This window comes from Phyllostomus discolor, chromosome 14, assembly GCF_004126475.2.
Source record: "Phyllostomus discolor isolate MPI-MPIP mPhyDis1 chromosome 14, mPhyDis1.pri.v3, whole genome shotgun sequence".
Lineage (NCBI taxonomy): Eukaryota > Metazoa > Chordata > Mammalia > Chiroptera > Phyllostomidae > Phyllostomus > Phyllostomus discolor.
In genome coordinates this window covers 47285026-47298115 of record NC_040916.2, presented here as the reverse complement: position 1 = coordinate 47298115, position 13090 = coordinate 47285026, and the positions used below count along the sequence as shown (strand labels likewise).

Below are 13090 nucleotides of genomic sequence, written 5' to 3'. Positions count from 1 at the left end.
GGTTCCCCATAAAGCACAGTGGGTGGTACTCACTGAATTCTCCTTAAATTTTGTACATTGAACAAATGGTCCAGGTCTCAGCTGAAAACAGCCAAGACAGCGGAGGTACAGAGTGATAGAGCCCGGTGAGCGAGTGGCTCAGGATAAGTGGAAAATGCCTGAGAGATGGCTCCAAGTGATTGATCTGGGTATGTAGTCTGAGGCGACAAAGAGCTTTTGGCTACAGGGTTGGAAGATTTCTGTGGACTTCCTGGTGGTGGTGAGTGACAAGGGGGATGCTAGGGTGTGCCTGGGCCGTTCGCCACAACGGTTGGGAACACTGACGTCTTTGACAGCAAACAGTGCTGCTCTGAAGTTGGTCTCCGGGACCTGGGCCTGGTGTCCTGAGGCTCGTCACCTTCTCGTTCCTTACACACCCAGGACTTGCACACCCGGGGCCTGCCAGGGGGCCCTTTCCATTGGCTTCGCCAGCCAGGTGGCTAATCCCTAGGGGAACATGAGGTCAGAGGTCAAAATCCCTCATCACCTGAGCTGGAAACCATCCAAAAGGAAAACAAGAAGATGGAGAACATGTGGTATCTGAAACAATCACAGAAAACGATGTCACATCCATACAAAGGAATACTATACCACCACGAACACAGTACAACATGGAGATAGCTTATACCCTTAATAGTGAGCAAAAGAAAGCAGACACAAGGTATGTATGGACTATGTTCACCTTCAAGTAAGATTTGAAAGTTGACAACACTGCAGTGTTCAGAATGGATGCTTAGGTGATAAAATGCAAGGCAAATAAAGAGAGGGCCTTAGCACGAAGGCAGACGGTGGGTGTGAGGAAGAGAAAAAGCGCACAGTGACTGGGTGGCGCCGACGATGTTTATCTATTGACCCGGGCGATGCTCAGCGGTGCTAGAGATGGTTCACTGCACTGTACGCTGTGGTTCTTTGCACTTTTCTGCATGATTGATCTAATCAAATAGAAAACAGAGGTAGAACATGGAGCAAAATAATTATTTCTAATTAATTTTATTTAATTATTGTAATTAATTAAAAGAATTTTAATTAATTTTCTCTGTGCTCCCTGGCCTGTCACTGTGGGTCATGACACCCGTTTGCCTCCTAGGGCTCCAGTGAGGACCCAGTGTGCCGATAGCAGTGCGGTGACCCTGCCTCCCTCCCCAGGACCCTGACCTCACAGGCCCTACAGTGAGCCCAGATGTTCAGCAGTGGGGTCAGGGGTGAGGTTTTGAATCAGGCTTCTCTGGGATCACATCTTGACCTTGCTCTCTACTGGCCTCGTGCGCGCAGGAAGTTTGCTTACCTCTCAATCCCTCAGTTTCCCCTCCTCAACAGGAGGGTGGCAGTGCCATCTCATCAGGTTATGGGGGTTTGGGAGGGATGTCCGCACGGCAGGTGTGCTGATGCCTGGCACAGCGAAGGGCTCACGAACCAGTGGAGGGAGCGTTGTGAGCTGTCGGGACAAACGTGCGGATGGACTGGCTGACGAGCAGACACAGACCACACCGCCCTTCAGAGTCCCTTCCTCTCTGTGTCCAGAAACCCAGTTTCTCTACCAAATTGCCTGTCCTGGTATGACACATGCCACTGTCCCCACCCCCACATCAAGTTAGGGACAGAAGAAGGCTCTTGTCCCTTGGGAGTTGCCTGGGACTTTACCAGGAAATGCTGAGCACTCACTCCTAGGTGTGTCCCACACACCCAAGTGGAGCAATGGTCCTGGAAGCAGGCAGCGAACATGGCCCCAGGGCTCCCGGCCCCTGGGAGGAGCAGGACTGAGCCTTATAAAGGGACAGGTCTTTGCCCAGATGCACAGCACACACATCCTTCTCCTCAGTGACACCTCGTCAGCTCAGGTAAGTCTGCAGCCGACTCTGCCGGAAGGGGTGCTCGGGCCCAGCGTGTTCTGTGCTGTGCAGCGGCAGGGAAAGCAGTGATGGGAGAGATTCAGGAGCCTGGGTCCAGCCTCAGCTCAGCCTCCAACGGGGCTGTGTGACTTCCTCCCACTGAGGTCCCGAGGTCCTCATCCACAGCATGATGGCTGGACTGATGCTCCCCATTGCTCCCTTCCCTCCTCTGGGACAACTCCCATGCAAACACCCCTGGTGGAAGATGCAGGAATGACCCTCCCTCCCTCCCTCTCTCTCCTCATGTCTTCTTTCCTGTCTGGACTCACCTGACTCTCAGGCCCTGGGTTGGCGAAGACCCACTGTGCACCCCAACCTCGGGGGAGAGTGGGTGTTCCCGCCAGAGTCTTGCAGGGTCTCCTGAGCCCAGGCCTGGGACCCCCACTCACCTTGCCCTGGTAAGAAGACCTGCCCCTGGATCAGGGATAGATCAACCAGAGCTTCCCGACCTAGCTGAGGGAATGACCGGTGACCTTCTGGGCACTGGGCTCAGCTCTGGCTTTGGCCGAGTTGATAGAGGCCTGGGGTGGCTCCACTTAGTGACATAACAGCAAGGACCTTCTCCCAGACGAGGAGGTGGTGGTGGTTTGTGTAAGATGCCCACACATGTGAGCCATGCACATGCCCTGGGTGCTTTGGAAAGTCTGGGGTGTGAGGGCTGCACTGTCCCATTTCTCTGCTGGGCATCCGGACTGTTGGTGGAGGGACCAGCTTTGGGAGGTGAAACCTCTTTACTTACATGTGGCCTGACCTTGGAGTTCCAGAGAGCAGGGAGGTGCAAAGGTCAGATAATTCCCAATTACAGACAATCTGAAGGAGCCTATCCTTCCACATTCCACCCAATAGCCTTAATCTGGGACAGGCATTTGTGTTTATTTCAAATCTGATGCCAACTGGGATCCCCAGTCCCTCCTTTTCACGGGTGGGCATGGTCCAGGAAAACCTCTGCCAGAGGGCAGGACAAGGAGCTGTGTGTCTGCACACACTCACCATCCTGCTCACACTCGCCTCCAGGAGCCCCCACAGTCCGTTTCATGTAGAGCTTGCTTTAGGCTTACAATGGCCCCTTGGGGGTCTCGTTCTAAGAGCAGCCCGGGGGGTGGGGTCAGACCAGATTGGCAAGGGTGTTATTTTGTCCCCACGACTCTGACCCTGACGCTGACCCTGGAGGAGATGGATTTGATGTTCTCTGACGAGTGGAGTCATCGAAACACTGTGTTTAGCTTGGGTCCTTCTCAGTGTGGTGACCCCTCCCCTCTCTGCTTCCGACTCCTGGGGTGCTGTCCACGGTGGGCTCTGTGTCCCCCTCCACCTCCTCTGGACCCTGACCTCCTCGGGCCCAGGTCCCAGCCTTGGTCTCGCTCTCCTAGAGTGACATCTCACCCCACCTCCAGGGTGACACGGTTCCTTCTGTTCCACCCGAGCCTCACTTCACGGGATCCTCGGTCCCCACCCCATTGTCCTAACCTGGAGACCCTCACTGGGGGGAGGATAACAGAACCACTGTCCTTCCCTCTGGCAGCCCCTTTGAAAACCAAGATGAGCCACACCGAAGCCGAGAAGTCCGTGATGGGCATGATCGACCTGTTCCACAAGTACGTCAAACCCGATGACACCATCGACAAGCCGGGCCTGCTGAAGATGCTGAAGGAGAATTTCCCCAACTTCCTCGAGGCCTCTGTGAGTCGGGGCAGCTTCTCAGGGTTGCCTGGGCCCTGGCGTGGCTGAGGGCACTTGGCTGTGAGCCTTTGGGCGAGTCGCTTCCATTGTTTCATCTACAAATGGCTTAAAAGGACTTTGTATCCTGGCTCGTTATCAGCATGGAGGAGTTATGTACACGGCGATGAGTAAAGATGTACGGATGTCAGATAGGGCAGTGAGTAGGTGGCGGGACAGGAGAGCAGTGCGTGGGTGCCCTCCCACCTGTCACTCTCCATCCAGGAGACTGGGGCCCAGGTGCTCAGGCCCGGCCTCTAGAAGCCTCTGTTAGGTTCTCTGAGATCCAAGGCGAGAAACAGAAGTCCCACCACTTATAAAATTTAACACCTTTCTTTATAACGCAAAAGCTCATTCGCAGGCCTCATTTAACCTGACAGTTGGAATGTGCTGAACTGGCTACACAAGGGGGCTACTAGGTGACACAGAGACGGGGAGGGCATGGAGAGGGAACTGAGTACGGAAGATTCCGGAGGCCAAACTGATGACCGCAGAGGACGCTTGGGAATGAAGGCAACGAGGGCTAGGGCCTTTTCTAAGTTGCTGGGTAGAACTTCGGGTGGGTCAGGCCCTTGAGGTGGGTGGGGGAGTGGGTCTGGGTCTGGAGACCACCCACCCACCAGCTCATTGGTCAGTGCGGCTCTGGTGCTCGCCACCACCAGGCCTCTCACGCACGGTGATGGTGATGTGAGGCCGAGGAACCTCCCTCAGGGAGCTGCAGGGGAACCTGACGTCCCCACCAGCCCCACTGAGCCTCCACTCCTCCACACCAGCTGCACCTGTGCGGCCCCAGGTGCTCGCTCCCTGTCCGCGCCTCCTTCTCCTGTGCCACCCTCAATGCTTCTGGGACTAAATCAGCCTTGTTTTGTGTCTTTCCCACAGGACAATCAGGGCAAAGATTACTTGTCCCATATCTTTGAGGAAAAAGACAAGAATGAGGATAAGAAGATTCAGTTCTCCGAGTTCCTGTCCTTGGTGGGGGACATAGCCACTGAATACCACAATCAGAGCCACAAAGGGACCGCCAGTTCCGGGGGACACCAGTGAGCCCCGCCCAGCCCCAGGCCTCCAGAAACCCCAGAAACAATAAAGTGTCTCCTTCTCCCAGATACGGCCTATTTCCCGCTTTTTCTTTGGCTACTTATGCTGTCAAAACTGCCACTTCTTGGTGACACAGTTCCTTCTGTTCCACCCGAGGTTCACCTCTTGGTGAACCTCATTGTGGATCCTCCATGGGTTGGATTAGCCCGTAAAAGGTGCCAGCAGGGTGCCCTCCTGTGGCCTTCAGCCTCACTGGACACCTCTCTCAGCAGGGCCTTGTGGCCGCCTCTGCCCCTGCTCCCTAGTGCAGCCAACATGCCCGGCCCCAGAGGCCAGCAGGACAGAGAATTCTGTGGGGCCCCAGCCACGCTTTTCCTTCTCAAGCGTGGATCCGCACCAGGGGATCGTGGAACTGCAGTGAGCAGGAGCCCAGGTCTGACCCATGGGTGCCCCACGCCCACCCACTCCTGCCCAGTGTGACCCCAGTGTGACCCCGAGTGGAGATGGCACCAGTGAAACAGGGGTCCCATGGAGGGCATCGGGGACATGTGGGCACTTGTCACTGAGAACAGGACGCTCAGCAGTGCCTGGAGGACTGGATCCCTTGTCCTGTGTCCTGGGCTCCTGGGCTGTGTCCTGTCCTGAGCATCTGCGTGTGTTTCAGCCTGCATGGGTGTCCCTGTGGAGGGGAGAGAGCCACCCTGTCTGCTGAGCTCATCCTCGAAATGATTCGCTAAATGCCGGGAGCTGGGTGTCTGGGGAAATTCACCTGGTGATCGGGGTCCAGGTGTGAGGAGCTGGAGCTAGTCCCGGAGTCCAGACAGCCTCTGGGCGCCGAGTGAGAGGACGGGACTGGGGGGGAGCAGGGAGCAGAGGGCCCTAAGGGATGGGCGGAGAGCTCATGCTGCGCGTCATAAAGGACAGTCCCCTTCCTCTGCCACAGAAAGGGGCACGTCATCTCCCTCAGGCTCTTGGAGAGCAGAAAAAGTGCTCGGGGCTGAGGATTTCAGGAACAAGCAGGACAGAGGGGCTGCCTGAGCAGAGCGCTGGCTGTCCCCACAGTTGGGGTCTCTCCATGGTGCCCGGAGGCCGGCCAGCGCTCACCTGTACGTCCAGGGCCACCTCTGGGCACGTCCCTGAAGCTCCAGCAGCTCCCCTCCTGGAGGCTCCCGTCATCCGCTGCCACTCCCTGCCTCCCGCTCACAGCCTCCCACCGACCCGCAGTCAGGCCAGCATTCTCCAGGGAGGAACTGGGCAACTGTCTCCAAACTCTCCTTCTGTCCCGCCTGCAGGAAACTCGTAGCGGGAGTCATTTGTTATATAGGTCACTCCTCCCTCCACTCCCTCATGTATATTTTGCTCAGGTACATTTTGCCTGGCACAAGGCATAACTGTGCAGACACTTGGAGGCAGAAGATTCTAGACAGAAGAGGTTAGAAAGGTTGGTGTGGCTGTGTTACTACTGACCCAACCAGTAGGGAGGGTCCTATGGCTTGCCGCCTACCAGGTAAATCTCCAAAGATGGAGTTCGACGGGGGGGGGGGGGGGGGGGGGGGGGGGGGGGCGGGGCGGGGGGGGGCGGGGCGGGGGGCGGGGGAGGAATCTTTTATCTAATGGCAAGTTTCTGTCTAAAATATCTGGGTAACAAAGGAAAGGGGAAAGGAAAAGTCAGAGTATGTCATCAAAAACAGCTGTTTAAAGGTCTGTCATTGTGACTAGCACATAGGTCCAAGAACTGAAAATGCCACAAGAACGAAAGTCTATTCACAGTGCCAACGATTATCGCCAAGTCTTTGGAAATAACGGCAAGTTTCTGCCTCAAAGGCTGTTCCCTCTAAGACACCCAAAGAAAAATGACCCTGTCACCTGCCAGCTCAGTTCAAGGTCGCACCAGGAACCCCTTCTCCCACCCAAAAGTAGCATGAACATGGGTGGCTTAGCTGATCTGCAGTCGCTGTCCAGCTTCAGGCATCTTTTGGAGTCTGTGCCCCCAGGCCTCTGCTCACAGGCCCGCACTGGCCACCCTTGACATGCCCTCTGCTGGGGGAGGGGAAGAGCCAATGGCCTCTGCTTTCTGGCGTGCTCCATGTCAAAAGTCCCCTCCCGGATCCCATACACACAGAAAGCCAGTGGGAGTGTGCAGCCTTCCAACCATGAGGGCCAGCGTTTGCCTTTGCCCCTCTCTGGCTGCCGTGTTCAGCGAGCGGGCAAAGTCTCCAGTCACACAAGGACAGCTGAAACCTCTCCCCCACTTGCGGGGTGGGAGTGTTGCCCACTGTAGCTGGAGGGAGCTTAGGAGGACATGGTGGGGAGGAGGACAGGTCCAGGGCCTGGCGCAGAGACAACTGAACTAGTGATCTACTGCTGTGCGACAACACTGCCCCACATGCACTGACATAACCAGCAAATACTCATTGTCTCACGGTTTCCTGGACGAGGGACCCAGCGTGGCTCAGCTGAGTGCTTCTGCCAGGGACTCTCGGGAGGCTGGGGCTGCGGTCTCGCCTGAGGCAGGATCTGCTGCACTCAGGGCCTGAGCCGCTCGGGGGTCTTGGTGAGACTGAGTTTGGGTGGAGGGCATGACTTCCTCTGTCCGTCTCTCTCCCTCATTGCTAGGCCACGTGGGTGTCTCCAGATAGCAACTCATGACACAGAGGCTGAGGCCCCAGCGTGGGGGACCTGAGAGAGGGACAGAGACAGAGAGAACACAGGTCAGAGTGACAAGGGGCTAGGCACTGACTCTTTATAACCAAATCTTGGAAGTGACCTTGGGTCACTTGGCCATCTTCTAAGGAGCCACCAGTGCAGCCCACACGTAAAAGGAGGGCGCACATCTACGCTACACAAAGACGTGCCCACCAGGAGGTGGGGATCGTGGGGAGACACTGAGAGGAGAACTGGGAGGTTCTCAGAGGTCTGTGCTTTGCCCAGAATCACAGACTGGTCTGGATGCAGAGTCAGGGATGAGTCCAGCTCTGTGTCCTCGAAGTTGGGGTCTTGGCTGCACCCAGGCTCTCTCAGGGGCTCTGGAGCAGGCTGTGCCGGTGTGTCCGTGCGCAGACATGGAGATGGCACAGAGGAGAGGGCGAGCATTTGGCATCCTGGTTGGGCCTTGGCCAGTCCTTGTCGGAGGAGAAGCCCAGGTCGGGGAACACTGGAGTGCACCCTTATCCACAGCTCACCCAGGGTGGAGGAAGCTGGGGACGCCTTTATGCTGAGCTCACCCTTATGCACTTTGAATCTCCCCTCACTGGTTAATTGGGAAGCTGAGGCCCATAGGAAGTCAGGGACTAGCCAGGGTACCGGCCAAAGTTCAGGAGTGTTCTGACCTTCCAGGCCAAGGCTCCAACTGCTCCCATAGAGGTAGTTGGTTTGGAAGTTAGAGATCCTAACGTATTGGGAAGCTCTTGCCTTCTCCTGCCTGTGCGGGGCTGCTTTCTTCTGGGATCCAGTCCGTGAGCACTGGCACACGCGTGTGTGCACACATGCATACACTCTATGCGTAATGACTGTGGGAGGGATACTAAGAGGAGCAGACACGGAGGCGGTGACCAGAGGAAGAAACAAGGGGTTGGCGGCACAACTACACGTGACAGCGCTCCTCCAGCTTCACAGCTATTGTCCCACCTGTGCCCGAACGTCCCTGAGACGCACGTGCTAGAATGGTGCCACTGTGCAGGCCAGAGAAGGACAGGCCCGACACGCACAGTGGCCCATCCAGGATCCAGGAGAGGGAGGAATGAGGAGTTGAGTCTGAACCCAGGTCTCTGTCCTCAAATCTGGGACCCTGACTGTCCCCAGACCTGCTAGAGGGCATGGAGTGGGGCGTGTGGGTGTCACTGGGTGCAGAGATGGTATTCCACGGAGAAGGGGCGAGAGCAGCCAGCAGCCCCGGGGACTATTTGAATGTATTTCTTTGAGGAGAGGACACAGGCAAGGGGATCTCAGGAAGTGAAGTCATTGCCCAACAGAACTTGGAATCCCTGTAACCAGGAACCCACACTCTAGTGATGTCGCCGTAGCCAGCTCACTTGGCAAGAGACACGTGTCAGTTTCAGATGTTCTCTTGCTGTGTCCCCACGCATTGGGGCTCTTGCTTCTGGAAACCTGCAGTGAGAATTTTCCAAACCGCAGATGTTGGGTCAACAACCCTCATCCCTGACATCTGGGGCCACTTTCCAGCAGATCCCTACGGTAACACAAGGCAGCCTCGGTCAGGCCAAGTCAGGCCCGGCTGCCTCTGTGCATTACCCCTGGCAGCCCCCATACCCTCCTCTTCACTTGGGAGAAGAGGGATCTGAAGGGAGGACCCCCCTGCCCCACCCCTGGGGCAGGAACCGGTTGCTGGGCAGGGATTACCTAGTGATCCGGTCAGGATCACACCCCAGGATGGGGCTGGAGGGTGAACGGGGGCTTTCAAAACGTGGTGTGTGTGTTTGGCGTGGGGAGAGTCACAGAGGTCTGAGAACCAGCAAAGCAGGGCTCTGAGGCTTTCCCGCTGGCAGCTGGCACTGTCCTTACAGAGCTCCACACAGGGGGCGGGACCGGAGCTGACCCATGGAGTCCTCAGCTCCACCCCCCGCCCCACACTGCCAAGAGTGCAGCGGGGGCTCCCGGTGAGTGCTGGGCCCAGATGACCCACCCCCAGAGCCCATGATGTCGGAGGGGCCCCAAGGTCCAGAAGTCACCCTGCTACTCCCTTGAGCCCCTTCCTAGAGTCCTGCCCCAACGACACCTGAGTCCCTATCTCATACCCCAGCCCACCCTCACCGTCCAGCCCCTTCCCGGCCAGATGCAAAGTCACTGTCCGCACATTTGCAGGAATGTCAGAAAGGAGGCTTTTGTACCATTCCACCTCATGCTCAGTCGAGAGTACTTCTGCATTTTTCTACAGATTTTCCTGTTCTAATGCCCATGCGCCAGTGTCCGTGGTGGCCTGACCGTCCTTCACTCTCTCTCGGTCTCACACGGTGCCATGATCAGCAGGGATGCTTTCCCCCAAGGACACGGGGCTCCTGCCACCGTGGCTGTCGCTCTGCATTTTCTGCCCCGGAGGAACACATCCCTGAGGGCCCTCCAGGCCAGGAGCTGGGGCTCCCTGGGCTCTACAACACATTTTGAGGGGGACCAGTTACCACGGCGGTCCAGCCCCTCCCTGCTGTGGAATGTGGACCTGATCCCCTTCTGTTGCCATTTCAAGGGTGCTGCCCCGAACATCCCACTTGTCCTAAACTCCTGACCCCTCCCAGCCCAGGAAGAGCCTCCGTTCTCACCGAGAATGGGCTGTTTTGTCAGAAATCACAGGACGACACTGCAGATACAGGGAGGGGCGTCCATCCTCAGCTAACGAAACGTGACCTGAGATACTAATGCGTTTCATCACTCCCCGCCTCCAGTTCTGCTTTCCTGCCAAGAACCTCTTCTGTCCTGCGAGCATTTGTGTCCCGCCTCTTGCCAGCAGTCACCGAGGGCCGTTGGTTTGGTCTGAGCTGCAGCTGCCAACCCACCGGGTGGTTCACGAAGCCGCTTTTGACTGCATGTCCCCCTCTGTCCCACCCCAGGGGGAAAGCACCGACCGTGGGTACAAGGAAGATCTGTGTGGTGCAGACCGCCCAGGCACCCCGGCTGCACACGCCGGCTGAGCACCTGGTGCCCATCTCCCTGGGCAGGGGCCCCACCTTCGTCCCCACCTTTGTCTGGACACACAGAACTTCTGCCACCTCCCAGCAGGTGTTGGGCCGACTGTTTACAAGGTGAGCGCCCCGCCCCTCCACAGCACAGTGGTCGTCCGGCCACCCGCTGGCTGCGAGTCTTCGGGTCACTGCATGTGAGTCTGTGCGCTCCTCTGAGCAGCAGGTGGACCCGGGACCAGCCCCACAGGGTTATTGTGGGGGCTTGGCGGGGGCCTCCCTGTAAAGTGCTCTCCGGGTGCCTGGCCATTGGAGACGTCTGACGGAGGGGCTGTGGTTGCGCTGACTGGTCCTTTTCTCCTCCTCATGACGAAGCCTCTGCCTCATGCCTCATTCGGGCCTGCGGGTTCAGCTGAGCTGTTTTCTCGTTTGAAAAGGAGATTGCAGACTCCATTAGGGGCCCCAGAGTGGGAATCCAGGGCAGAGCAGTGGGGCCTCAGGCTGAGGTAGCTGTCATGGGCCTGGCTGGGGCTCATTCATTCAGCGAGCACATCGGAAGGCCCCAGGAGCAGGCATGTTTCCGGGCACTGGCCCTAGTCCAGCGCACAGAGCAGACAACCACCCTGCTTCCCAGAGCTTCCTTCTAGTCGGGCGTGAGACACTCACACTAGACCTCACGGGCAGGTAGAGACCACAGGACAGTCGATGTGACATCCTCCTGGCCTCCCCCAGGTATGGCTGCCTGCGCCCGTATGTTGAACAGGACGGTGGAGCAGCTGAAAAAGTGAGTGGGCTTGGAGTCACGACAATGAAGGGACTGTGAACTGGAGGTGCCGGCAGGACCCTGCCTCCCACACACCATGGGATTTCTGCGAGAGGGTCTGAGGACTTTACCTACAAAAAAGGGAAGGAGACAATGAGGGCTTCCCATGTGGATTTGGGGTGTGGGAGAGTCTGGGGAGAACAGCGGACACAGTCAGACCCAAAGAAAATCCACACCTCTCCCCTCCCCATCCCAGCCCTGCATCCACTCCCCCATCCTGGGACCCAGAACAGGGGTGTGGAGAGCATCCTGCTCACTAATGTGGTGGAACCCCAACTGTGGGTGCTTGGCTGGTGCTCCCCGCCCTTGGGAGGAGTGTCAGTGGGGGGAGAAGAAGCACACAGAGCACCTAGTGAGTCAGTAGCACATGGGTGCAGGAGTTCGAGTCTGAGGTGTTACGAGGGCCCTCAGTTGAGTGCAATGAACAGAGCAGACACCACCCCTCTGGCCTCATGGCTGACATTCCCGTGGGAAGGGGGCAGGGACACTGACAGAGCATGCCAGGCTTCCCTGAAGAAAAGGACAGGTAGCCACACCATTGACCAAGAACTCTCAGTTGTGAAGGCTTCTGCCAGCCCCTCCTTAGAGGCCAGACGTACCTGCCAGGACTGCCTGGTGGACAAGGGGCAGGACTGACTCTCCATGGGCAGCAGCAGGAGGCACAGGTCCCCACATGCCCCAGGGATGCTTTGGGGGGACAGTGTGGAAGGAAAGGCCAGGCCTCAGACTGCTCCCATGTGTCTCTCCCCAGGGCCATCTGCCCCATCCTGGGTACCTGGCTGGACCAGTACCCTGAGGATCTTTCCAATCCCCAGAGCTTCTCTGCCTGACGAGGCTGTTGGCCCACCTAAAGCTCAACTGTCCAGGCCCAGACCTGGAGCATCAGGCCCAGCCTCTCCTTTCAGAGACGGAGCACCTTAAGGCAGAGGGTGAGGGGGGCTTGAGGTGGGTGATGAGGGCATGTGACGAGGAGATGGGGCTCGCCAACACAAAAAAAAGCTTTTAGAGGCTGGGCTTAGGCAGAAGCAAAGAGTCAGCTGAGATCACTGTCCCCATGGCCTGCAGTCGGGGAAGACTTCCTGGGGATGGGTTCTTGAACTGAGACTTCCTTGATGCAGGTGGAGTGTCTTTCTTTAGAAGGCACAGAAGAGGCAGCCATGGCGGTAATATGCTCTCTTTTTCAATTTACAGAACCAGTTCCAAGAAAGACGGAGGAACACCTCAGGAGATAAAGCCAACTCCAAAGGCTGGAGCGGCTCCAGGCACAGCCCTTGCTGACCTGCGGGGGGTGGGAGAACCCGTGCAGTACGGGAGCAACTTGCCTCCGCTCCCGCGAGGCCTCTGACCCCAGGTCTGAGCTGCCACCCATGTCAGCTGCCGCAGCAGAGAGGGTCCCCCTTAACTGCAGTTTTTACATTTTTGTGTTTATCTTACATTATGCTTAGAACTGAACTGCAGTTTCTGCAGTATTCAGTTAAACTGAAATGTATTTTAAAATCTAGTAAAATGTTAATAAAAAGAAGATTTAAATTTTAAGAAGATGCTATTTATTTATTCTTAGGGAGAGAGGAAGGGAGAGAGAAAGAGAGAGAGAGAAACATCAATGTGTGGTTGCCTCTTGCACGCCGGCAACAGGGCACCGGCCCGCAACCCAGGCATGTGCCCTGATCAGGAATCCAACCAGGGACCCTTCACTTTGTATACTGGTCAAGGCGAAAATAAAATTTAATTTAAGTACAATAAATAAATTGCATTTAACTATACCTTTTCAAAGTGTACATTCCAGCAGCATTAAGTATGTTCACACTTTTTCACAACTGTCACATCACAAAACAACCACTGTCTAGTTCCAGCACATTCTCCGATGGCTGGGGGAGGTGTTCCCAGCTTTAGTGAGCTGGGGGGAGTGGGGAGGGGATTGGCAGTCCACGGTTGTGGCTCAGTCAGGGGAC

The 13090-nt window shown here is 56.7% G+C and overlaps 1 protein-coding gene across 1 annotated transcript; it reads left to right on the top strand.

Moving 5' to 3' along the window:
- The first annotated feature begins 1796 nt into the window (after positions 1–1796).
- On the top strand, positions 1797–4753 carry LOC118498124 (protein S100-A7-like). The gene is made up of 3 exons (XM_036015277.1): positions 1797–1877; positions 3451–3608; positions 4527–4753. Exons 2-3 carry the CDS (start codon positions 3468–3470, stop codon positions 4689–4691), a joined length of 306 nt encoding a protein of 101 aa, XP_035871170.1. The 5' UTR covers positions 1797–1877; positions 3451–3467; the 3' UTR covers positions 4692–4753.
- The last annotated feature ends 8337 nt before the right edge of the window (positions 4754–13090 follow it).